Source organism: Podarcis erhardii (assembly GCF_964252035.2).
Source record: "Podarcis erhardii genome assembly, chromosome: 3".
Classification (NCBI taxonomy): Eukaryota; Metazoa; Chordata; class Lepidosauria; order Squamata; family Lacertidae; genus Podarcis; species Podarcis erhardii.
The window spans coordinates 79719376-79747211 of NC_138507.1; the positions used below are offsets into that span (position 1 = coordinate 79719376).

The 27836-nt window shown below is 41.8% G+C and overlaps 1 protein-coding gene across 5 annotated transcripts in view; it reads right to left on the reverse strand.

Moving 5' to 3' along the window:
• RGS7 (regulator of G protein signaling 7) overlaps positions 1-18749 on the reverse strand; it is a 140397-nt gene extending 121648 nt beyond the window's left edge. For 2 of the 5 annotated variants that reach the window (XM_081856378.1, XM_081856377.1), the window contains exons 1-2: positions 18402-18748; positions 17141-17267 (exon numbers count right to left, since the gene is read on the reverse strand). In XM_081856378.1, the coding sequence (XP_081712504.1) occupies positions 17141-17218 (78 nt within the window). In that variant the 5' untranslated portion in view covers positions 17219-17267; positions 18402-18748. Of the gene's footprint in view, positions 1-17140; positions 17268-18185; positions 18302-18401 lie in introns of those variants that run through there. The other 3 variants (XM_081856375.1, XM_081856379.1, XM_081856376.1) reach the window with 3 other exon arrangements.
• Positions 18750-27836: the final 9087 nt, after the last annotated feature.

The window sequence follows — 27836 nt, forward strand, 5'->3', positions numbered from 1 at the left end:
TTTGTCCAGGGCAGGCACTTGATTTATTTTTGCTGTTGACAACGGCTACCACTCTAAATGCTGCAGTTGCTGAGGTTCAAAAATAGTCACAGACTTGGTTAAGTTCACAATTCTTTTTCTTATTCGAAAGAACAGAAGCTTCTCTGAAGCTACAATCTCCACATCCCCCTGTTTACAAGGCTTATAATAACACAACATTCCTATCCCCTGTATAAGGGATACCCTAATGTCCTTCCAGTTCTGCAGGACTACAACTTCCATAATCCCTGATCATCGGTGATGCTAACTGGTGCTGATGAAGTCTAACAACATTTATATCTCTGTCATATAGTATCAGATCACCTTTGTAAACAAACCACTCTTCCTAAGCTTTTCCTGACCCCATTTCTTATACATATTTCTTCATACCAGGGCTGAAAATTCTTTTTTTCTACCTCAGCATTCTTATCCCAGATATTGTGCTTCCACTCTCTGATAACTGCACATGCCTACAAAACACTCAAGGATTAAGATTTCAGAAGCTCAGGAAATGGGCATGAGCCAATTCGAAACAGCTTCTCTCTTTCCTCTTATGATACAGGTTTGCCTTTCATAAAATCATGTTGCAGATTACATTTGTGAGCGTTATTCTTGAGTAAAGAAATGGTGTTTCTCTACACTTTAATTATATCTCACTGAAATATCACATAGCATATCAATTATCTCAAGCAGATAAAAGTAAAAAATCTTACTTATTTTCTTGAGGACTAGAAACCTGGTCTAGAGAAAAAATACAATAAGAATGCTGTTTTAATTGCATACAGCTTAGAAGTTTAACAAGTAGACAGTGATCTTTTCCTGGTCTGTACTTGTGACTGACCCAAAAGGCAAAAAAATAAGCTGCCCAATTTCTCCCTATCAAAGTAACTCCATTGCAGGAAAAAGTTCACCTGCTAAATGTCAAACTCTGTGTTAAATGCACAGAAGCAAACAGAAAACAAAGAGTAGTAAACCTAAGCAGTCGGTCATTTTAGAGCTGAACCTCAAGAGGTTCACCTTATGCTCCTTTTGAAACTTCCTTCTCCATCTTACAAAAACATAGCTGGATTAATTTGCAGTCAGGAGTTTGAATGCCTTTGCCTCCCAACAATAGCTAGAAAGAGCTGGCAGTGCAACAGAATCCTTATCAGCATCTCTGCTGGAATAATTTCATTAGTGAGATAACTTTTTGCAGCAGTGTTGTTCAAAAGGCTGGGCCTAAGCTATCAAAATCCCAGAGATCGCAATGCAACATTTCATAAAGATGTTAATAAAGTATCACAGATGCTGGAGCGAAGGAAACACCAACACAACATTTCAGATTGTTTCTTCTGATGAAAAACTGACATGTGCAAAACAGCATGGAATACAGGACCCTTTTATGGAAAGCGACTGTGTTTTACAGAAGAGTGAGCCTCAGCTGTGACGCCAAAAGAAATTGAAGCAAAAATAGAAAGTGACCACATTCATAACACATTATAAGAAACACGAGTATTAGATGTGAGTGCAATCCTCTGCAGTATGCATGTTTAACTTAATGGGCAAGAAGACCTACTGAGCTTACTTCCTTGTAGTAAGTTTTTACCTAGGCTTTCCCTGATTAATATGATCTGACCCTTTACTCATTTTTATGTGCTTTTATAATATTGTTATAAATGCGGGTTTTGTTGCATTGTTGTTTTCTTACTATTTTTTAAAAATATTAAGCTGTATATAAATACATACACAATGCTTAGACAAGGTTTAGTAGGTTTAATAAGGCTACACACATTCAATAGGAAATAAGATCCACAGAGCTCTGTGAGCCTTACTTTTGAGTAAAAAGTCATGGAATGTTACTTGAGATATTGCAGCTGAAAGTGTATAAAAACTTAAAGCGCTGTCCCATGAGTTGCTATGCTGTGCTAGTAGCAATCTTACTCTGTCCTACCCCCAAGGGTCCAGGATCTGGCACAAGGGGATTTGCTTTCATCACAAACTTTGTTTTCTCTAGGTATGTTTTCAAAATTAACAGTGACTGAACAGGGCAAGTCTATGTCATGGCTGATGGATAAGGCTTTGGGACTACACAATCAACAGCTATTTGTAACTTCAGAAAACTTACAGAAACCTTCTTATATGTGCATATGGCCCCTAACTGGATCAGGGTAGCTTCTCTAAAAAGAATTCAAACAAACAAAGGATAAGTGAAGGGGGGGATTAATTCACACGTTGCAGCAGAAATGTAAAGAACTGAATTCAAGATTGGAAAAATGAGAAACTGAGAGATCCTTCCATCCCTTCCACCCACCATTTACAGCAGTTTATATAACAAGTTCAAAAATGGATGATATTTGTAGAATCAGGCTTACAAAAGGCACAAGCCCCTACTATCCATGCATTAATCCGCTATAAACATTTATTCAAAATGATTTGCACCAAAATCTACCCATAAGAATAAAATGTAACAAAATTCTAAAGATTTGTTCATGTTTTTAATATAAAATTTCTCAGTTGGGAGCAGGGGAGAAGAATAGATTTTTTAGATCTGTTGCAGAATCCAGAGCCTAGACTTTACTTGATAGTGCTGAACAAACATTTAAAGTATTTCATGACATCCTTAATTTGGGGGGGGGGAGGGGAGGTTATCCTCACAAAAGCTCTTAATCTGAATAGCAGCATTTATGGAAATTGGGGAGAGGGGAGTATGTGTGAGAAAGAAAACTTTCATCGCATCAATAAAGGTCAATGCCTGTCTTGTACTTTCTTATTTCAGCATATGAGTTTTCCCTTGGTGACTGGGAGGAAATGGAGTGTGTGTTGCTGGGAGGGGGGGTGTTAATAACCAAAGCACTGGGGAAATAGATGCAGATGCCATCTGGCTTTCGCAGATGGGTCTGTACTGTGGGTCTTGTATCCTGCAGTTTTTCTCACCATCTTTCCTCACGGAGGAATTTGAAGCAGAGAAAGACACAGAGACTACAACGGCAAATAGTGTGCTTTCTTCACATATCAAACAGTCCCCACTGACACCCGCAAGAGTTGCATTGTCTTACACTATCTCATTTTATCATTCTTTCTACTAGACTTTTTTTAAAAAAAATTAAAGCTATAGGTGGGGATGCAAGCTAGAATGTCACTCCCTCTGAAAATTCTCTGCACATAGGAAGCAAGCCCAGCTGCCTCCTTGACATACTGTACTTCCAAGTGCAAGCAAACCTTTGTCCCCCAACCTGCAAAATGCAAACCAGAAAATGTTTTATCCCATAATTATGCCCACTGTGCAAAAATAGCTCTGTGATCAGAATGTTTCCCTTAAATTGCAATCCGCTATACACTCACAAGACAGGAAGTCCCACTGAACTCAACGAGACTTACTTTTAAGTAGACGCACACAGAATTACATTGTAAAAGTGTTGATGTAGGAATAGGATGATGAATGCAGACCTATTATGATGAAGTGCCAGAATGGTGGTTTATTTACAAATTACTGGATATAGAACTCTAAATAAAAAAATGTGGTAACTGACTATATTATAAGCAATGATTAAATAATATTTTAATATTTTCATCAATTTTGTGGTAGGTGGACTCAATCCACTCAGTTCAATGGAGTCTGTCTTTGCATGCAGAAGATGTAAACACCAACATATTCTCTAGACATGGGCATCTAGAAACTGCCCATGGCCCACAAGTAGAACTGTAAAACTAAACCTTCTTATCACTGCATAGGGACTGAATTATGAGCACATCTCATTGAAAAATACCTTGCTATTTATAGTGCCAAGCATCATAGTCCCATTATTTAAGCCTTTACAGCTGCCACATTTCAAATACTTGTAAAGATCTTTTGACTCTCATGTCGCTAAAGGATTATTGCAAAGTTGGAAAAAAGAACATAAAAGGGCATTTAAAATTAGCAAAGAAGTTAGTTATCTTCTTTATGTATCTCTCTGTATACTTTTAATAGAATATATATATATATATATTCTATTAATGGTTCATTGTTCTTTAATGATTTCCCCCTGTGTTTTTAGCTGTTCTTATTTTGTCTGTAAGCCCCCCCCCCCTTAAGTCCCCTGTTAGGGTAGAAGGTGGGAAGGAAAGAAAGAAGGAAAGGAAAGCTACCCAACCCTATGAGAAAGGCTAAAGCATTTTGCAGCTTTTTCTTGGGGGGGGGAGATAACTGGGGGAGCCAAAAGGTACAAAATGAATGAAAGAGTTGATTGAGAGAAACACTAGCACTCTGGCTAAGCCAGTGAAATTGACTGGGACTGTGAATCTTGAACTATGTCCAGGGAAGACAAAAGAAAATATTTGGCCACATGATGTATACTTAAATTGTAGAAGTTGCTGCCACAAGAAGTAGTGATGGCCACTAACTGAGATAACTTTTAAAAAAAGAAAAAGAAAGAAATGGTTCTCCACAAAGAGCTGCAATTTCCAAAGTAGTTTAACAATCAATCTTTCTTTCCCAGGGAACTCAGGGAATAGTATCTCTATGAGGGGGTCTCCTACCAACTCTCGGCAGCCTTAATGAACAATGGTTCCCAGGATTCTTTGGGAGAAGCCATGAATTTAAAAATGTTTGATAATGCTTTAAATGAAAAGTGCAGATGGGGCCTGGTATTCATAGGCATAAATACTGCATAGTGCCTCTGATACCAGAGATTGTGCACAGATATCTTGGCTATCTGTTCAACTTTGTTGATTTCTAGGAAGACTAGAGGGGAAATGGATTGGCTCTTAGTGTTCCCCATTTCTCAAAAACAATTAGTCATTTGTTCATTCTGATTATACAATATATATAGTTGAGGGAACAAACAGAATGAAAGATACATATATACACCAGCTGCACAAGCGATAATATCTGGTTAAATTCTACATCTACTATTTCAGATGTTTTATTGCTGAAAATTAAATCTACAAGTTCCAGGAATAATAGCGTGGTTTATATGAGAGAAAAAAATACAATCAGGATAGAATTTAACTCATGAATGGCATACTTCACGATAACAATCACTCTGGCTGGGATACAGACTTCATTATAAATGCAAATGCACTATAAAGCATACATTTATTTTCATGATGATTAAATTATGGCTAATTGTGACTCATTAACCATCAGCATACAAGGAACCTGGGTTTGCCAAATGAATATTCTTATGAGGCAGAAATACATTTTAGATTACAATAAATTTTATGCACTTGGATCATTTTAATTTCTACCTCATGAAGCAGCATCAACCACACTAGGCAAAATGAATTAACTCAGCCTCACATTAAACCAAAGTCCTGGGCCTGGAAAGGAAGACTTCATTTACAATATAACAGAATGAATCTTGGTTATTAATGATGACTCATAATGAAGTAATGGATTATATGCATTAAAAGGCCATCGCAACTATATGGGCCTCAAACCACGTTCATTTTGTCTTACATGATGTAAACACAGTACTTTCCAATGGAGTCAGTTCTGAGAGTCTGCCAGTCATTTCATATATGCAAATTAGATTCTGTCCATGTTATCACAGGCTCTGTGATAAATTAGATTCTGTCCATGTTATCACATACAAAGGTATGTTCTATAAAGCTAAAAAGAAACACATATTTGCTCCTACAAGATGCAGAGATGGGAACCAACTTGGATGGCTTTCAAAGAGGATTAGACAAATTCAAGGAAGTGAAGTCTACTTAGCCATAACAGCTATGCTCTACCTTCTGAATACCAGTTGCTGGAAATCAAAAGTGGGGAGAGTGTGAATGTGCTCAAGTCATGCTTATTAGCTTCCCAAAGACCCCTGGTTGGCCACTGTGAGAACAGCATGCTTAACTAGATGAGCCTTTGGTTTGATCCAGCAAGGCTCTTCTTATGCCCTTCAGTTCCTTATTCTTACTTTCAATGGTCTCTATAGCCTCCCCTGCTTATATCTCTACCTTTAAACCCTAATAACATACCCACCTATGAACTTTGCACCTCCAGTTCCACCACCTTTAGCTATCTGAAAGTCTCCTGCTTCATCATAAGACTCTGTCCTTCCAGCTCCATCTTCCAGAACAAACTGCATGATGCCACAATCCTCACTCCTCAAAGAAAACCTTTTCAGTAATGTCTTTAGTCTAACCACAAGCTCCTTTGCTGTCCTGTAACCAAGCCTAGGTACCAACCAAGCCTCTGTGTCCACACTGTTGCTTATCTTTTCCCTATTGACCCTTGGCTCCACTTGTTGTGGAGCTCCAGTTGTGGATGCTCCAGTTGTGGATGCTTCCTAACATATTTTTGCCATCAAACCTCTCAAATAATACCAACTGATACCCCGAATGGGGGCAGGGATTGTCTTTAATGTGTTGGAAACAGTGGATCACTGTTTTAGAATTCTTTCATATTTAGATAATAGTCACTCAAAACTATCCTTAAAAGGAAGACCAAAGTCCACAGGACTACAGATATCATTATAATGGCAAGAACTACATCCCCTCATCTGAACACACTTGGCTTCTCTCCACATTCCAAGATTATTTTGTTGATAAGAAGGCATAACCTTTCTGAAGAGGGAAATCCTATATATATATTTCAGTCTAAAAATATTAGCTAACCATGGAAGCATGCCAATATAACCACACTAGGGACTGAAAAGTTCTCAGAGTGATATATATGGAAGAATAAATTTGTGAGCTATTTGTGGAACAACTGGATGAACTTGCTAAGATACTAGATTGCTAGGTTTTCTATTATACCTGATTTACACTTTAGATGAAGAGGCAAGCGGTCATTTTGAGAGGACAATAGATCAAACAAATGTACAGTTAACATGGCAGATTTCTAACTTACATTTGCCTCCTCCTCATAGGATCTATAAAATTAAACATTGACATAAACTGTTTTATTCCACCAGCACTTTACAGATAATTCTCTCTCTATGTGCTCCTATATGACGGATCTCTAAGGAATGGTGGTGGAGACTTTTCCTTATTGGTGGAGCCTCTTTTTCAATAAGGGTTTCCCCAAATAAAATCACAATAGGTTGCCACTAGCCAAGCTAAACTTCCTGACATGCCTACAGCTATGCTGTATGGCTGCTTGGGAACTTTCTATTCTCTACTGCCAAGGATTCCTGTCTTCAGCCTAGTGCTAGGGGGAAATCAAAAGGAAGGCATTTGGGGTTTAGGTTCCCAGAAATGTCATACCTTATGCATCCTTGTGGAATGCTCTCCCCATCATACACCTTTAGGTGCCAGGCAAAAATGTTTCTCTTCAACCAGGTCTTTGGCTGATTGAAATGTTAACAGCATATGCAGAGTGCATTGCAGAGGAGAAATTCTGAGGGACAGCATCTGTGGCCACCTAACTGGATTGTTGCAAGCGACAAAGACTAAGGCTGAGTACCTATAACCAGTGTAAAGTGCAGCTAGGTCATTCTTTTTCTCAGTTCAGTTTGAAATTGCTCTGGGGGGGACTGTCTCCACCCCCCTATTACTATTATTTTATTATACATTTTGTGTTATAAACCACCCTTTGTTCTCTTGATGAAGGGTGATATATAAATTAAATAAACTAATAATAATAGCAACACAGGAGAGATATGAATTGTGGCTAACACTGTGTGTGCACTGCTTTCTACAGCAGTAGTGGGATCACGCTGTATGCAGAAGTCACAGCCTAAGAGCAAAGCCTTAGGTTTTTATGTGAATCTGAGATCAGTAAAATCTGTACTCATTTCAGAGATACTGTTTTTGCGCAGTACTGTAGTGAGGTAATCACCATCTAAAATGTCAGTGGTCTATATGGCCAATCCGTTTGTTTGTTTGTTTGTTTGTTTGTTTGTTTTCAGACTAGATTCATCTCCCCAATGACTCTGCACATACATTGTAAAAGAGCTAGCCAGTTCTGCCTCAATAACCTTTGTGGGAAAAGGGTTATGCTAGGAATGTGGAATGAAAAGAAATACCCAAGACATTGCTTTCTCAGGAGGTGCGCAAAGTCCTTGATACTTTAGATGACACATCGGAATATAGAGGTTTATCACATGATGTGTGTGTGTAGAATGGGAAAAATCCAGTAGAACACAAAGAATGCTACATAATTCAAGTTACAGATAGGTAGCCGTGTTGGTCTGCCATAGTCAAAACAAAAAAATTCCTTCCAGTAGCACCTTAAAGACCAACTAAGTCAGTTCTTGGTATGAGCTTTCGTGTGCATGCACACTTCTTCAGATACCTGAAGTATCTGAAGAAGTGTGCATGCACACGAAAGCATGCACACGAAGAAGTGTGCATGCACACGAAAGCTCATACCAAGAACTGACTTAGTTGGTCTTTAAGGTGCTACTGGAAGGAATTTTTTTGTTTTTACATAATTCAAGTTGCAGTGAAATGAATGAATAACTGCAGACTGCAGAATAACTATACAGTACTGTATTTTTGGGATGCGGGTGGCACTGTGGGTTAAACTAAGAGCCTAGGACTTGCCATCAGAAGGTTGGCGGTTCGAATCCCCGTGACAGGGTGAGCTCCCGTTGCTTGGTCCCTGCTCCTGCCAACCTAGCAGTTCGAAAGCACGTCAAAGTGCAAGTAGATAAATAGGTACTGCTCCAGCGGGAAGGTAAACGGCATTTCCGTGCGCTGCTCTGGTTCACCAGAAGCAGCTTAGTCATGCTGGCCACATGACCCGGAAGCTGTACGCCGGCTCCCTTGGTCAATAAAGCAAGATGAGTGCCGCAACTCCAAGCGAGATGAGCGCCGCAACCCCAGAGTTGGCCATGACTGGACCTAATGGTCAGGGGTCCCTTTACCTTTACTGTATTTTTAACATTGTAGTTTTAAATCATTGTAGCACTCCTTGGGACCTCCATGGTGAAAGATGGGCAATTAATCTAACTAATAGTAACAACAACAATAATCAATTACCAAGATCGTCAATGTTTCCATGGCATGAACCTCACTCCACCTTAAAAAATAAACACACATACAAATAACAATTTGGGTAAGTAACTTATTACACTAGCTGTAACATGTTAACCATATGAAATTATAAGATACAATTGCACAGCACCCAGAAACTGCTTCTCCATATCAAAGTCACTGTGAAATAATACCATATTACCAAAATTACACCTCTGCCATTATAAATATTAGCTATGTATAGACTTGATTGTGCATGCAGTTGCTTATGTTTAAATGGCTACAAGTGCAAGAAGTTCATAAACCTACGGTAGCTGTCAAATGCAGTCACAGCCCCAGTGCCAATGCTCTTGCAGTCAAAAAGTCACCAGTTGGCACAGATGAGCCATTCTCACCTTCTGCTCTCATCCACCATCTACCACCATCTAGTCTACTTATTGCTGTGCCACTTGCTGGTACCAGAGCACTGGCCTACATTGCTGGGCTGTGCAGTGTATTGGATTGGCTCCTTTCATGAGTCGACCTGCCCAAGTCATAACATTGCACATGTTAGAGTAGTCTTTCCAAGTGATCTGACACACTTCGCCATTTTTAATAGCTCCTAGGAGCAGGCCATTGCTATCATTCGACCATGGAGGCGGAAAGCCATCTGTGATAACACTATTTCCAGTCATTGCCCTTGAAATACTACAAAGCTGTAGGCTGCAACTAGGCAGAACTAGGCAAAGTCTATTGACTTTGTTTTCCTGCGCATGACACCAGCGCTGCAGCTATGGCTGAACCACAGGGGCCCATGTATAGGGCCCCACAATCTAAAGGGCCCCCAAATGACTGTCCAGAGTGTGTGGGCAGTGGCAAACAGGACTGAGATCTGTACCTGGGTTGGCATGGACATCCTGGGGCCCACTAAGGCTAATACTGGTGGCAACCACATCTTTTCTTTCTTATTATTTCTTTTTTTAAAAAAAATCAAACTCAGGTGGCCAGGAACATGAATGGTTACAAATGTTCATTTTATATTTTTTACTTTTGAAATATACATATTCTTTTCTGAAACAAAATGGTCTCATTCCCAGCGAAGCTTATTCCCAAAATTGTTGCATGAAGGTATCAGAAGCAAACTTTATTTTATTCCTACAGCCACTAATGGTGCCGTGAACTGAGTGAGTTTAACATGCTCAGAGTATTTTTATTTATTTTTAATCGAGGCTGGCAAACTGTTTTGTGGTTGTTCTTTTTGCTCTAGCATATCAGGAATGCAGAAGCAATTGAGAAGTATGAATTAGCAGCGGGCATTGGGTAGAAGAGAAATGCTTGTTGGGTGCTTTGACAACTGACATAATACTCATTGCTGTTGCCATCTAAAAGGAGAGAAAGACTAGCAAGCCCAAGGTCTAAAATTGCCTACTGCACCACTGAACAGAGCAGGTCTCAAGGGGAAAGGATGTTCCACCCTCAGGAAGGTTCACCTGACACCTAAAATACTGGCTTATACTTAACACTGCAGTTCTGCTTACACAATAGACTTCTACTTATGTGATGGAACTTCCTATTTCTCTCCCCTGCAGCCTCCTCTGCACCCTCAAAATCTGCTCCAGAGATCTGGGGGACCCCTCAGGAACATATTTAAGGGCTGCACAAGCAAAGAAAAGGAAGGGAAAGCCTTTGCTCACTCAGCATTCAATACAACTCACAGCCAGTGAGGCACCAGCCAAGAGATTTTCTTCTACCAGACTTTGAAGTATTTCCCATATATTTTTATTTCTGTTGTTTTATTTCTGTTTTTAGCACTGCCTGTCAACTGTTCTTCTCTTGTTGTTTTCTTTTGTTTGATGATGTATTGTAAACAACCCTGGTTTTTTAAAAAATCAAAGGGCAGTATTTTTTTAAAAAAACACACACACAAATAAACATTTTTTAAAATTCCCCTAAGCTACTGACTGGGAACATAAGTTTGTTTTCTTTTAACTTAGCATTGACCTAATTTCTGACTAATTTAATCAGCTACGAATAACACTCACCATGAAGATGGTTGGGTTGATGCTGAATACGGAAATCTAGATTTATATCCATTCTGAAAGTTCAGTAAACACATTCAGGTTTCCTCAGCCATTGCACTATACCTTCATTAAGCTAACTTGCAACTTGCATTGATTTCTTAAATAAAGAAGATCTCCTTCAGTCAAGAATGCCAATCTTTGGCTGACCAGGGATGGTATAGATTAGCAGCTGCCAAAAAATTGGGCTCACCTCCTGCTTTCTTCATACACAAAATACTTGAGTCAGCTCAGCAGGAACTGAAACAATAACCAGAGGGATACCATATGCAAGTGCCTAATAAGAAGCACATAAGAAAGTAAAAATTGGGGGGGGGGATACACTAGAATATCAGACATCCAGGTGCAAGGCTAGTAAGCAGCTGCAGCAGACAAGCAGCGTAGCCTGGCATCTGTGATGGGATGCTCAAACAAAAGGAGTGCAGCTGAACTGAGAATGTTGTGCCCCTTAGAGACACAGGAAGTTGCCTTCTCCTGACTCAGAACATTGGTACAACTAGCTCAGTATAGTCAACACTGACTGGCAGTAGCTCTCCAAGGGTTCAAACAAAAATTTTGGCTGAGATATGAGGAGCTGAACATTTTGCATGTGAGCATATACTCTACCACTGAGCTATGACTGTTCCCAGGATTGACTCCTGTGATTGACGACCTGGTATTCCCAGAACCAGAAGCATTATGGACTGTAACACTAGTGACCCATATCAAATCACTAACACTTCCCTTATATGTCCTGGTGGCAAAGGAAGCAGGGAACTCAAGCCAGACTCACACAGTTCCTGCTCTGAGCCCCACATTTCTATAGGTTGAAATAATTCTGCTCCCACCCTGGCTTCAATGGGCTTAAATAGCCCACTGGTGCTATCACAGAGGAAAGATCAGCAGATTTCAAACACCATTCATGTATAGAGACACATGCAGTCTAGCGTTGGCTCTGCACATATGAAAACATTTGGCCATTGTAATTCAGACTCTTAGCAGTGATATAAAAGTGTGCTTGGGCCTGCTGATTTCTGTCGATTTAAATGTGCCTTGTTCTTTGCTGTTTTGTGGCCCAAGTATTGAATGGTAGCAGCAAATACTGTGAACCAAGGTCAAAATTAACAATGCTACCATTAAGGAGTCATTATCCTGCAATTGATAAGGTTGAAGAAGCTTGATTGGAGAAACTTGAATAGCTGATAGACAAAGATATAAAGCCAGAGTTCATAATTTTTGACATGCTACTTTAAACCAACGCTAGAGAATAAAATGCAATAAAGATTTGCCTGGAAGCAATTAAACAAAAGTCTTACAGTAATCCAGATACATTCTTCCCTGTTACTGACAGGGAGTGGGGGGATTTCAAAAAAAAATTGAAACACTAAATAAATACTTCTAAAATTTTGTTCATACCAGTCACAAACTGCAAGCAGAGAACATATGTTTTCTCCTAAAACAACTATGTGGTGATTTTTTTTGTTATTTTATAATGAGGGTGGCATCTTAAAAGAGTGATGCAGCTGGCATTCTATTAAAAGACAGAGCTTACCCTCAAGGCACAAGTATCCTGGCATGCAAGTATTTTCAAATCTGGAAGAAAAGTCTATGCAATGTGCCATTTTCTAAAGTGAGGGTTTTCACTTAAGAACTCAGATGCAGGCAGGAAGCGGGCAGATAAAGGAAGGAAACAGCTTGGAAGAAATTTCATAACGATTGACTGACATATGGTTCTTGGTTTTTTGCCCAAATAAAATCACACTGGGAATGAGGAACTCATGTAAACCCATACATAGCTGTCAACACGTTATGAAGGGGTAGCTGAGAGAGTTGCTCATAGAAACCATGCTAGTGCGTGTTTTCATCTTCTTGTCTAGGTACTTAAAAAAAGGTACTGGGGGGTCGTTCCAACTGTGCCCCTTGCTATTTTTCTACAAGGGAAAGGACTACCATCACTGGAAACCTCCTCTTGTCTTTCCCCTCACCTCACGAGGTGGGTTTGGTGTCCACTAGACTTCGCACTACTTCCCCTGAGGTGCCCACCCATGGAAGCCCTTCTGCCAATCAAGATGTCTCAGGACTCTTCATTGTATTCATTCAGGCATCTCAAATAGGCATGTTTTATTAACAAGGCTTTTGGATGATTAAAGAACTTTGTGCTGGCTTAGGCTCTGTTTATTTTAACTGACTGGTGGATTTCTTAATTCATGCTATATTGCACTGGATTTAGTTTGGATTTTTTAAAAAAATTGTACCATCACCACCACCCTCATGCTCATCTGTTGTCCACCTTAAATTTCCTTTGAAAACAAGGTGGGGTAGAATTATTTTTAAATTAATAAATAGTCATTTGTAAATACAGAGTGTGATCCCATAAAAATGTATATTTATCACTAAGCACAATGAGAAACTATAAGGTGTGCACATTTTTTGTTAAACTTTTGAAACAAGAGGAGGCTTTCCTTGCAGTTACAAGATGCAACACATAGCCGAGATATTGTAACCTTTCAAAAATACAGAGAGAGTGCATTAGTTTGTCCTTTAGGACACCGTACACAGAATAAGATGGTAGAAATTTGGACAGCATGTTGGTGGGGGGACCGTGATTTTGAATGTTGCCCCCATGTAACAAGCTCTCTGCATCCTGTGAACTAGGACATCAGAGAGATGGCTACATGAAAGTGGGAATCTTTTCTATTTGTTTTACAAGAGGGTACTTAAAAAATAAGAGGGAGCATTCAAGCACATGACCTTCCCACTTGTGGTTCAGTTTAGTTCATTCTGCAGAATAAGTAGATTGACTCCAACTCTCTCCTCTTACTTTCTTAGCTTCATCTTATCATACCAACAGCAATATCATATTTGTACTTTGTCATAAACTATGTGCTTTTAAAACATAAATGAAACCATCAAACCTTTACAGAGACCTTCTATCACCACAAATATTCAGGCGCGTCATGAGGTATTTCTAAAAAGAATTCCTTCTATCTACAGGAATTAAATGGCAAATGCAGAGGGAAGTGAAAGGTTACATCAAAACACTAATGTTAGCTGTGTATTCTTGGATATCATACCAGAAAACTATTAAATGAACTGTATAATTGTGCTTTCCAATACATCAGACATTTCTGGAAGAGATTCAGCAACGAAGCAGAACCAAACGTATGCAAAAATGTAGCGGTATAAGGAAAAAATATCGCCACAAAGCACCTAGCTTTAAAGTCATACAGGATAATGGACACTGTGTACTTAGACTTTCAAAAAGCTTTTGATAAAATCTCTCACCAAAGACTCATCAGTAATCTTAGCAGTCGTGATATAAGAAAACAGCTCCTCTTGTGGATCAGTAGCTGACTAAGGAACAGAAGCAGAGAGCAAGAAAAAATGGACAGCTCTCCCGGCGGAGGGAGATAGAAAGTGGAGTCTCCCAAGGATCAGTATTTGGACCTTTGCTTTTTAACTTGTGCACATCTGAACTAGGGTTAGGGGTGAGCAGTGAGCTGGCCAGGTTTGCTGATGATACTAAACTGTTCATGGTCATTAAAACAAAAAGGGATCTCTTAAAAATTAAACTTGCAAATGTAATTCAATGTAAACAAGTGTAAAGGGATGCTCATCATTGGGACAAAAATCCTAATCTAACATATACACTAAGGGGGTTTGAGCTAGCAGTGAATGACTGAGAATGAGATCTCAGGGCCTCTGTGTGCATAGACTGATGAAGGTGTAGACCCAGTGTGTGGCAGCTGTGAACAAAAGTGAACCCTAGGCTAGGAATCATTAGACAAGGAATTGAAAAGAAAGCTCATAATGTCATTATAGAAATAAATGATGCAACCACACTTGGAATACTGTGTACAGTTTTGGTCACAACACCTTGAAAAGAAGTTGGAGAAGGTTAAAGAGGGGCAACAAAAATGGTTGGGGGTTGCAGGACCTCATCTATGAAAAAAGTTACAACATTTGAGGCTTTTTAGGAGTGTGGGGTTTGGGAGGGAATATGAGTATGAGAAGATGTGACAGTAGTGTACAGTGGTACCTCTGGATGAGAACGGGATCCATTCCGGAGCTCCGTTTGCATCCTGAAGCGAACGCAACCCGCATCCCCGCATGCGCGGGTTGCAATTCTCTGCTTCTGCGCCTGCATGTGACGTCATTTTTGAGCATCTGCAAATGCGCGAGCAGCGAAACCCGAAAGTAATGTGCTCCGTTACTTCCAGGTTGCTGCGGAGTGCAACCCGAAAATATTCATCCCGAAGCATATTTAACCTGAGGTATGACTGTATTGAATTATACACAGCATGGTATCTGAAGAAGTGTGCATGCACACGAAAGCTCATACCAATAACTAACTTAGTTGGTCTCTAAGGTGCTACTGGAAGGATTTTTTTTATTTTGTTTCAACTACGGCAGACCAACATGGCTACCTACCTGTAACTAGAAGCATGGAGAAAGTGGACAGAGAAAAGTTTCTCTCTCTCTTATAATCTGAAAACCCAGGGCCATCCAGCGAAACTGAATGGTGGAAAATTCAAGGCAGACAAAAGTTAACTACCTCTTCACACAGTCCAAAGTTAAAACTAGGGCAGTTGCTACTACAAGTTGTAGTAATGACTATCAGCTTGGATGGGGATTGGAGGTAATGCACCTCTGAATATCAGTGGGGGCACAGCTGGGGAGACTCCTGCTCCCCAGTAGGCTTCCCATAGGCATCTTGCTGTTTATTGCAAGAACAGAATGCTGGACTACATGGGACTTTGGTCTAATCCAGCAGGGCTCTTCTTATGTTCTTAAGGCAAAATTGCTTCTAAACCTTCATTTTGCCATGCTCTTTTGCTGTTTAATCTTTTGAGTGTTTCAGAAATGAAATAATGCTCTGCTTGTACCCACCATACCACCTGTGTACATTCAGTGTTGCTTTACAAATTTGGAACCAAGCAATGTTGGGTAATATTTTGCCTGTGTTTCCATACCAACTTGTGAACTATAACCAGTGTTTTTTTCTGGGTGGCGCATACCCCTAAACATTTTGTGAATCTTTGTACTTTTGTCCATTTACTGTATTTATTTTTACCGATTTGAACTATAAAATGGTGATTTTCTTGAGTCAAAATGAGAGTACCCCCTAAACATTTTTTTTTAAAAAAAACACTGACTATAACTATGCACGAACATTTTCATTTATAAAAATTGTAACCGGTATCAGGTGCAGTATTCAAAAAGCAGTTAGCTAATTTAATGAATTTAAGCTGTCTTTCATGGATGTTATGCCCCCTCAGTTTGAATAGGAAACTTATTGCAGGCACCCAAGTTGGGAGAAATGTAAATTGCTGACCTGTGGTCACAGAATCTGCTATAACCTATAACTGAGAATAAGACAGAGCTGGGTATACTGAAGACATTAAAATACGGCCTAACAGTGCAATCCTACACATGATTACTCAGAAGTATGTTCAATGAAATTTACTTCCTAGTGAGTGGCTTCAGGATTACAGCCTTAGATATACAATAATAATAACTAGCTACATACCACAGGTGTTTCCTCTTTTAGTCTTTTTCTTATTTGCATCAGAAATGTATTAAGATTTTTTAAAAAAATAAAAGACTTAATATTTTAAATGCTATATAAGGTGCAGTGAGATCTTGCTCTTTTGACTTCAAGAAACTAATTTGACAACCACTCTGGAAGTTCTTCCCATGCGATATGTCTAAAGTCTACAAATTAAAAAATAACCTAAAACTGGAGAGATATTTCAGTACTTCTAGCAAAATAAATCCAATCTGCAAGGAATGATAAGTAAATTTTTTTGTAACCTTGAGCACTTTCACATATTAAAATTATTTATAAGCTTCCACAACAAACTGCTGTCATTTCATAGCATAAAAATGTATGATGAGTGAGTGGGATCATGGGTTTCCACATAACTCTTTCCACTATATACAACAAGCTCTTTTCACTGTAAACAACACTGGAATAAACTTGATGTCAAACGGTTAAGCAGCTACACTTGAAAAACTGCTATCAAGTGATTGTTACACAACATGGCTTTGCTCTCACACTATATTATACCAATTTCATTGGGGGGGGGCGGGAATCAAGAGCAAAAGCATGCCTAAGTGCCAGATACATACATATATATATATACAAACTCAAAGTCTCTTTCTCTCTCTTTCTACACATATATATATATTTAAAAGCTTCCTACCTTTCTGTACACCAACATATTTGGGGATTCATCAGCCACCCCGTTGCTGCTCTGTCCATAATTATTTCCTTGTGCCATGTCTGAATGGTTTGGTCTGCTGGCAAGTCTTCTGCAGTGCAATTTGCCTCTGTTGAAAATGAAAGTGATCTCAGTCAGAGATTTTGGCGGGTCCCCTCCGGATGCTGACGATTAAGAGCTCTGACTTCCCAACAGAGTACTTCCAAGTGCCACGTTCACTCACCCCTGTGACCTTGCCCCAGTTGCTGCCTTGAGGGAAAGTAGCCGTTTCCCCTTGGCCACCCAGTTCATCCTTTCCCCCTCTGCCTATAAATAAGGCAACCCTACACTTTTCCAATGCTGTTTAGAGTATTTTTATTTTTTTGAAAGGCTACAGCAGTGTGCTAAGGAGCACCAAGGCGATGCAGGCACCCTTCTAGCGAGCGCCGGTCCCTCGACTCCCGTCCAAAGCAGGCCACTTGGCCGCCACCTTTTGCTCCGGGAGTCAAGGAGCGAACAGCCTCCGGCTGCAGCCCTTCCTAATTGCTCGCTCGGAGGCGAAGCTCCTTCTGTGCCTCATTAAACGCAAACCAGGCAGCCCAGTACCGTTCCCTCTGCGACACGCAGGCAGGCACACACACACACACGTGTCTGCTCGTCGAACATTCCCCCCCCCGCCGCCGTGCGCGCATCTCTCTCTCCCCAGCAGGATCCATCCGGTGCCTACTCTCCCCCCCCCCCCATGAAACAGTTGCTGGACTGGAGGGAGAGCTCAGCTGGTCGTGCACGAGACTCTGAACCTCAGGGTCGTGGGTTCGAGTCTCCAACGAGAAACACATCCCTGCATTGCAGCGGGTCGGACTAGATGACCCTGGGGGGTGCCTCGCCACTCTACAATGCTCCAGCGGGAGAAGAGCGCGCGGTGCCTCACTTGCGTGGAAGAATGCGACCCCGTTCAAAGATGGCAGAGACTTGAATAAAAATAAAAAGGACTGTTCCCCTCTCAGCCCTCCGGCCTCGGCGCCAGCCCGGCTCTCGGCGCCCCTGCCCTTCCCCGCCAGCGGGCGGATGGCTTCGCCCAGCAAATGGCAGGCGGGCTTGTTTTGCCCTGCAGTGAGGAGCCGCGGCTGGGCGCGTGATTTCAGCACCGCGGACAGCGCCTCCCGCGCCCCCGCGCCCGGCTCCACACACAATGCGGGCGCGCACACACACACACACACAGCCCCCCGCATTCCCTCGCTGGCCGCCGCCTTGGGCTCTTTACCTCCTGGGCCAAGGTCACACGCGGCGGCGGCGGCGGCGGCGCCTCTCTCCTCGTCGCCTGCCTGCCTGGCCCCCGCGGCGGTCTCTGTCAGCCGGCAGCGGACGGCCAAGAGCCAGGCTCGTTCATCACACAAACAAGGCGGGCGGCGCGGCTGCTCCGGGGGGCTGGGGCCGCCAGCGCTGCTCCACAGCTTGCGGCTCCCCCAGAGCTTCTGCAGCAGCAGCAGCAGCAGCAGCCAGGCTCCCTCCCTGGAATGGAGCGAGGCCGCCGGTCACGTGGGGGAATGGAACGTCAATGGTGCTGCTGCTGCTGCTGCTGCTGCTCCGCCGCACAAGCTGCTTCCCCAGCCGCGGCTGCGCGCCTCTCTCTCCCCAGTGGGAAGCGCGCGCGCGCGCGCTTACTGAGCGCCTACTAGCGCCTGCAATTGCCCGCGGGTCGGGCAATAACCTTGACGGGGACTTCGGCAGGATGAGGACCCGGAGAACGGGGCAAGGGGGGGGGGCGTAGAATTGCCTGCGTGATTTTAAAGCAGCCCAAGCTGCGAAGGCGCTGCAGTGGGAAAGGTCGCTTTGCATCCGTTGGTGCTTTACTCCAGGCGCAAATGCTGAAGAGTTTTGCCTAACTTGTTGCTAGCTAATAATTGAGGAACGCAGCAAACGCGTGGTGTGATAACGTTTTAGTAGTCTGTCAGATCTAGTGCATCCAATTATCTTATTTGCTCCACTTGTTCAGGTTGTAATGTTGTAACAGTTTGATGCTGACAGCTATGTTGCTTTCAGCTGATGTCAAAATGGGAACAAAAATGTGTTGTTTTTATTTTTGAAGCTGGGTAGGGTCCATTCTAAGAGTAAACAAGTGAAGACCCGCCCTTTCTTCTTTTCTGAGGCTTTCAACAAAAACTCTGAATGTGATAGGAGGGTTTAAAGCTCCTCTATTCTGTAACTGAAACCTGATCCTCAGGGTTTCCAAAAACCACCTGATTCTATGCCAGAATGCCAGATGATGTCATATACAACACTGTGCTATTCTGTAGATCTCTCTGAATATAGTCTAATGCAAGAGAGAAACTAGGAGGGGGAAGTAGGCTTGTTTTTGCATGATTTCAGTTTAGAGTAGCCTAATAAAATATCCAGTGGGACGCGGGTGGCGCTGTGGGTAAAACCTCCCTGCGGCGGGGTGCGCTCCCGTTGCTCGGTCCCATTGCCTGCCAACCTAGCAGTTCGAAAGCACCCCCGGGTGCAAGTAGATAAATAGGTACCGCTTTATAGCGGGAAGGTAAACGGCGTTCCGTGTGCTGCGCTGGCTTGCCAGATGCAGCTTGTCACGCTGGCCACGTGACCTGGAAGTGTCTGCGGACAGCGCTGGCCCCCGGCCTCTTAAGTGAGATGGGCGCACAACCCTAGAGTCGGACACGACTGGCCCGTGCGGGCAGGGGTACCTTTACCTTTAATAAAATATCCACCTGCTGACTAAGGCAAGCAAAGCAGAGTTGTGTCTAAATGCCTCCTCAACATTCTCCATTGTACTGGTTGGCAGAGAAACTGGGGACTGGGGGGGGGAGTGGTTTCTCCTGGCAAAGGGGGAGTTCCCCAGCAATTTTTCAGTGTTGGGATTCACCACTAGCAGTGACACAACTTCTGTTTTCTTCTAGGGATCCAGCCCCCAGCCAATGCAAATGGCAGAAGCAACTATGTTGGCAACCCAACTGCCATTCTGCCTCCTCCCCAATGCTCAAGATTTAGCCTAGTTCCAGGGCATTGTGGGTGGGAAATGGCAGCTGCAGGGGGTGGGGTGCTGGGGACTATTGGAGAAAATTCTGCAAAGTGACCTTAGGGATGAGAAAAGAGGAAAGCTCAATTTTTCTCAGAAGAATACCTTCTGATATATATTTGTATTCTTAGCTCTAAATATATGGTATATAATTATTTGTGCACAATGTGACTTTTTTGCACCCAAAGAACTACAGAAATGGAAAGAGATGCCACACCACAAAATAATTTATTTGGCTAGCATCCATAATGGTGTAGAGATATTTCCTTCTGTTCTTCCCTTCTGTTATGTTGGTCATAATTTAGGGCCAGTTAACATACCATTTCTTGATTATAACAGCTATATAAGAAAAGGGTAAGTTTCCTTCCTGGGGTGCAGATTGTATGGTAACAGGCCAGTAAATATTCTGCTATGTGCCATGAACACAGCTCATCATATTGTTGAAAACCTTTACAAAGTGAGTTGAGTCATACAGTGATAGAACAGAATCAGAATATCATAGAATCTAATTACAAGGTCATATTGGTGATGGAGAAGGGAGCTATCATTTAATTTGGGGAAAATATACACTTTAAAAAATCCCTATGGTGTAACTCACTGTAATGTGGACGTTCCTTTACTCAATCTCCCCCAGCATCCAGGTCCAAATTTGCTTGCCATGGGCATGTTGATACAAAAAGGTTATGGGAATTGGATTTGGGGGTTTTGTGAAAGCATGACAATCCCAAAACAAGGTCAAATATATTTCGCTCATAAAGTTAAACTATAGCCCTCAAATTAAAGGAAAACTTATAAGTTATGATTGACACAAAAATAATTTCCCCCATAATACAGGTTGTAAACAAATATGACATGCAGCTACTGCCAAAACACATGACTGCCATTCTCTGATATTATGACAAACATAATTACAAGTCAATGGTGTCAAATACAGAGCATGGCCCAGCTACAAGAGAACTTATAAATCCATTTGATTTCAAGCCTTAACACCTCCAATTTAATCAATGGGAATTAAAACTGTTTAACTGCAGTTGCATCAGCACCCTATTTATTTTTATTGATCTAAAGAGTAAAAGAAATTTAATCCAGAATTACTTCTGCCAAAATGGATGCCTTTTACTGGAGCAAAATATTATTCCCATTAAATGTGCTTGTTCTTATGTCCTATTTTTATGATTGAACAGATTATAATATTGATACAACTACTAAATGTAGTTGCATCAATATGATAAATATCATATGTATGTTTATAGAATAAAATGCATAGAATTCTTGCTAAAGTTTTAAAATGAAAACTTCATTCTCAAACAGGATTTTTTAAAAGGATCCTTTAAGAATTTGAATTGGTCCTGATTCTGTTTTTTGCTTTCACAAACAGACAAACAAGATCCTTGAAATCTTTTGCCTATAAAGTTTTTCTTCAGTTTTATACATCTGTCTTGTTAAAACAAGCAGCAATATAAAAATATATAGTTAACATTATTTGGGTCTAGATTTTAATCCAGATGATGCTAGCAGGGACATGTTATTACTTGCAGTGTGCACTTAAAACAATAATTATTCATGCTGTTAAAAATTACTGTTCCCAGAGCCAATAAGCATTTTAATCATGTTATTATATTTGATTCAAAAACTAATTGCTCATTTTTTGACACCCTTAAGAAAATATTTAGGTTTACAGATGATGAAGATTTTCTTCCAGTCAAGCTCAGCAGGAGCCCCTTTTGTTGGGCAAAGACAAATAATGTGATATAGCAAGGGAGATCCACCCCATTGGGAGACAGTCTTGAGTGTGGATTGCTGTTCTGAATGTGATCTGTACACAAGCAAAAGAGCTCTGCATGGTGAAGCATCCAACAAACAGGGATATGCCTGGAGATAGCAGGATATAGGTAAAGGTAAAGGTAAAGGACCCCTGGAGGGTTAAGTCTAGTCAAAGGCGACTATGGGGTTGCAGCGCTCATCTCGCTTCAGGCCGAGGGAACTGGCGTTCATCCACAGACAGCTTTCCGAGTCATGTGGCCAGCAGGACTAAACCGCTTCTGGCGCAATGGAACACTGTGACGAAAGCCAGAGCACACGGAAACTCTGTTTACCTTCCCGCCACTATGATACCTATTTATCTACTTGCAGTGGTGTGCTTTTGAACTGCTAGGTTGGCAGGAACAAAGCAATGGGAGCACACCCCGCTGCGGGGATTCAAATCACTGACCTTCTGATTGGCAAGCCCAAGAGGCTCAGTGGTTTAGACCGAAGCCCCATCTGTGTCCCTTAGCAGGATATAGGTATAACTATAGATATGTTGTTTTGTTGTTTAGTCATGTCCACTGCCTCTATATAGGTATACAGAGATTCCTGCACTGCAGGAGGCTGTACTAGATAGATAGATAGATAGATAGATTCTTTATTGTCATTACACAAGTGCAACATTGCACAAGTGCAACGAAATTGGATGCCATCCCTTAAAAACAACAAAAGCAAAACAACAACAACAACCAAACAAACCACATTCCAGCCACACCCACACCCACACCCATCAAACTCCCAGGTCACACTATCGAGTTACTGCATTTAAGAAGGCCACAGCTGATAACCCTCAGCTGCCCCTTCCAACTCTACAATTCAACGATTCTATATACTGCTACTTCTAAATATTATTATTATTTTAACTAGCATTGATAGTGAGCTCAGGTGAGCACTGGGTTACCAGTCTCCAAGGCAAAACAGTCTAGTCTTCTACATTCAGAACATTTGGATCTATCTGCATTAGCACTGTGTGGTGATTGTAAAACATTACCAAATGAGTGGCAAATGTGCATGAGTGATTCCACCCACAGTTCATATATGATTCAAGTTGGATATATTATGCAATAATATCTTAAGTTACAGTCCATGCTCTCAGAGTTGGGTCTCATGTGTAAGAGCATGCAAGCTTCATGGCCTGATACACAGACTCCATGGAGGAGCTAGAGACTACACACCACCCCAAAACTGAAGGTTGTTTGCATGGGAGATACAAACACACCAGCTATCTCCAACATGGAATCTGAGCTCCCTCCACCATAGTGGTGTTAGCCCAAGACATTACCCTGGAATAGACTTAGGTTCTACCACATTGTCACTTCAAGGATTGTGACAGATGGCATCAAGTACAAATGGGAGCACTCTGGTTCTGCTATCCAAGAAGCCAATCATTGGAAGCCATCTGTTTTGGAGGCAGTACCCATATGTAGACATCTACTAATGATTGACAGCAGATATGTCAACCCTTCAAGAAGCCACAACAGAGCTTTGAGATTGAAAATCTGGAAGCTTATCTTGGCTTCCAATTATTTAAGGTATCAGAAGACAGCTCACCTTTGCTAGTAAACATGTAAGTGTTTTCCCCTATACACCCCTCTACATCTTCTGGGCAGGTTGCTCTGAGTCACTATGGACCTGGATAAGAATCCCAACTCAATGCAAAAAGCACTGAAAGAATAGGAGGGAAGCATAAGCTCTTTTAAACTGCATTGATTTTGTGTGCAAATGCTTGGTTCAAATTAGGCGAGTGAAAAAAATCCATTTTATCTTGAATATGTCACCTAAAACTACGATTACTTACATATGGTTGCATTATGCCATGATCAGAAAATCCTTATCTATAGATAGATATTAGACACTCAAATAAGGCACCTCCGAAAATAATGTGTCTTGTGTGAAGATGGATAGATCAACTTGTATTTCTACAACCTTTTCTCTTCTCCCTCCACCACAGCCAACAGTAGTGTATACACCACAACAGCATGCATGTCATGGGTAGGCAAAATAAGGCCCGGGGGCCGGATGCGGCCCAATCACCTTCTAAATCCGGCCTGCGGATGGTTTGGGAATCAGCAAGTTTTTACATGAGTAGAATGTGTCCTTTTATTTAAAATGCATCTCTGGGTTATTTGTGGGGCCTGCCTGGTGTTTTTACATGAATGTGTGCTTTTATTTAAAATGCATAGGAATTGTGGGGCATAGGAACTCGTGATCCCCCCCCCCAAAAAAATATAGTCTTACCCCCCACAATGTCTGAGGGACAGTGGGCCGGCCCCCCTGCTGAAAATGTTTGCTGACCCCTGATGCATGTGGTAGTAACACACAACACATGCAAGCTGCATGCTTTTATTTGAGTTGTTAACAGTGAACACTTACTTGAAGATATGTTGACAAACAGCCACCACCTCTACTACCTTTCACAGAATCATAGACTGTAGATTTGGAAGGGACCCTGAGGGTCATCTAATCCAACCCCCTGCAATGTAGGACTATGTCCCAGTTGGGGATCAAACCTGTGACCTAGGTGTTATCAGCACTGACTGAGTGGTTCTTGTAGGCAAAGTATCTGTGCTGCTGCCCCTTTTGAGGAAGAAGAGATGGCACGGTGATAAAACAAGTAGTTGAAATAATACTTTTGTGTGGACTGAGAGGCCTCTTTCGGTGCAACATCAAAAGCTAAAAGAACAAATGGGTTGGTTTGTTCTGCTTCTCTCACCCCCCCCCCCCAATCCCACCCAGCATGCAACAGTCAGAAGCCCTGGGAAGCTGCACTAGATACACAGATAACCTTCTGCCCTTTAAGAAAGGTTACAAGTGTTTGGAGTCTAATGATCAGAGTACATTTCAAGGTTGCCCTTCACAAGGCAGTTATTTTTAATAGACATCATTTCTTTTCCTAGAAATCACCACCTTTTAGATGACCACAGCTCTGAGAGGTTTGGAAATCTTGGGCTGCTGATTTTTCTTCAGCATTTGAAACAGTATATTTCAGAGGAAACGGCATATGACCAAGCAGGATGCAGATGTACCTCTTTCTCTTAAATGTCTTGATAATTTATTTATCACACTATTGTCCCAGCCTTCCACCAAGAAACCAATTAGTGGCATGTTACCTTTTGCCTTCAGCCTGTGAGGGAGTTTGGGCTAAGAGATATGGACTGACCTTCCTGTTTTTCATTATATCCCACCTTTCTTCCATGGTGGAATCGAAGGCAGTGTAGTTGTGGTTTCCAGGCCTCCACCCATCCAGGCACTGACTAGATCATCACCTTGTTTCAACAAGGCATTAGCCTCATGTGCCTTCACACAATGCTATTTAATTTAAACGAGGATGTAAATTAAATGAGGCCCAGTTTAAATGAGGAGTTGAACTCAGGTCTCCTTGATCCTACTCCAACCATTAGTCCAACTAACCAGTATGTATTTATAAAATTATAACATTGTGTTTTAATCACTGTAACCCATCCTGGGACCTTAGGGTGAAGGGCAAGTAATCAACAACAACCTCATCATCATCATCATCATCATCAACAACAACAACCTTTGAGAATTAATTTGTATGCCAGGAGTTTTGTTATTTGTTTTATCCTGTTTGCCTGAACTACACGCTCATTTATCCCAATTTTCATTTTGTCTCTTGGGCCAGCAAGGCAGTGACACAGTACCAAATGCTTGACAGTTCTCTCAGTTGCTGCTCTCCCAACCGTCACAAAAATCTTTGCTAAGGGAGCAAAGGTGCTGCCTATCCAGCAACAGAGTCTGCCTCTCCTCTGCCCCCATCCTACCAGAAATGAAATGTACTGACAAGGCATCATTTCTGGCCATGCAGCTAATACCAAGCCACAGCAACTTTGTAATGTCCTAAGTGCTAAGCTCAGAGATAAAAATTCCTCTGCCTGCTCTTTAGAGATCCTCTAAAGCAGGGTAGGGAACATGTTTGGGGCCAGCAGGCCAGATCCTTATCTGTCCTCACCCCTGCAGCCAACTTTGACAGGTGGGCAGGACAACTCACTTGCTGATTGACAGATAGACTGTCCAACCCACATGTCAGATTTCCTTGCACAGCACTTCCCAACCTCCCAGCATTCGAGGGGCTTTGCCAGCCCTGTGCTTGGCCCTTGGTTATGTGCTGATAACAGGGCTTGCAAAGTGTTTCCCAAGCACTTGGCAACCAACTGGCTGCTGGGAAGCGCTGCACAAAGCATTTTGCAAGCCCTGTGCTCAGTGCTTCTCAATACAGTTGCTAAGCCAATCCAGCAGAATCAAATATTCCAACCCCGCTTTCTGCAAAGATCAGCTGCATGAAGTTCCCCAAGGGGATCTCAGTTGCACAGCTGATCCAGCCCCTCTACCTGCCCCACACCTGATACCACATGTGCTAGGTGTAGTTTGAGGAAAACGACCTCCTGGGCCAAAATGGAATCTGTGCTGGGTCAAATTCAGCCTAGTAGCTGGAGGTTCTCAACCCAGGCAGTGAGGAGTCTTTTTATCCTCTGGCTGAGAGATACAGTGGTGCCTTGGGTTAAGAACTTACTTCGTTCTGGAGGTCTGTTCTCAACCTGAAACTGTTCTTAACCTGAAGCACCACTTTAGCTAATGGGGTCTCCCGCTGCCGCTGCGGAGTCTGTAACCTGAAGCGTATGTAACCTGAAGAGTATGCAACCCGAGGTACCACTGTACTGGTCTTTTAGAGATCATTCTCCAAAGCGTGTAGTGAGATAAAGCTGCAGGGACTGTTGAGGGACTTCCTGTGCCCTGGCAGGCCGGATTCAGTCTATGGGCTGCCAGCTGGCCACCCCTGCAGCAGAGGATCAGAGCTGCATATCAGTTTCCCCTAGGAATAGGCATGAGAGTAAAATCTGCAAAGTGAAATCTGCAATAAGATGTGAAGGACTTATCCCTATGATCTTTGACTATTAATAGTGGTCTTTCCCTCTCAATAGTTTGGCTATGTATCTCAAATTATTATCTACACAGCTAATAAAACTTTACCTATTCTTTTTGTTGAAAGGAAAATGAGACATATATATATGAAACATAATGCTATAGAGTATAGACTAATTATTGGCAGCTAGAAAAGACCTTCGAAGAAAGGCCAACATTACTAATTCCTTTTCCTGTGAAGAGGGATGAAGGATCCCACTGCGGAATGATAATAGAATAGCACATCCCTAACCCATCTCTCTCTCTCTCTCTCTCTCTCTCTCTCTCTCTCTCGGGGGGGGGGGGTACAAGATGTACCAACAGTGATTCTGGACTCTGCTAATGGGGGTGACCTTGGTTCTGAAAGAATATGATAATATATGGCATGCACTACCGTCACATAATGAGGGCACACTCTGACACCAAGAAAAAAGGAGAGGAGAGGAAAGGACCTGTGCACTCAGTAAAGATTTTATTAGCCACTTTCATACTTTTAGATGAAGACAGGGAATTGTACTCAAGAGTGTGTGTATATATAGACTTCCATAAAAAAACATTGGTTTTTTAAGTAAAATAAAATCAAGGAATCACTGCAGTACCCAAGTCAGTCTGCTGGCACTTTCGGAATAGTTTTAAAACACTGCAATTCTTAAATGCTGAATAATTTCACAATACCAACTGGAACAATGCTTTTACTGTTAAGCCACTTACTCTAAATTCACCAGGTGATATCCAATGTTATTTATATTTAAGAGGTACTCTATCTGAAGTTCTTATTTGTTCCTATGGGTGTGTGATCTGTAGCAGAATCACAGAAGGAAAGAACTATGTGACGATGTCCTCTGGAAGTGTTGAGAACAGCCCTGAATAACACATTTTGTGAAGATCTTTCTATGAAATGTCCTTGACTGGGAATTGCCATTAAGAGTAACCACTTGC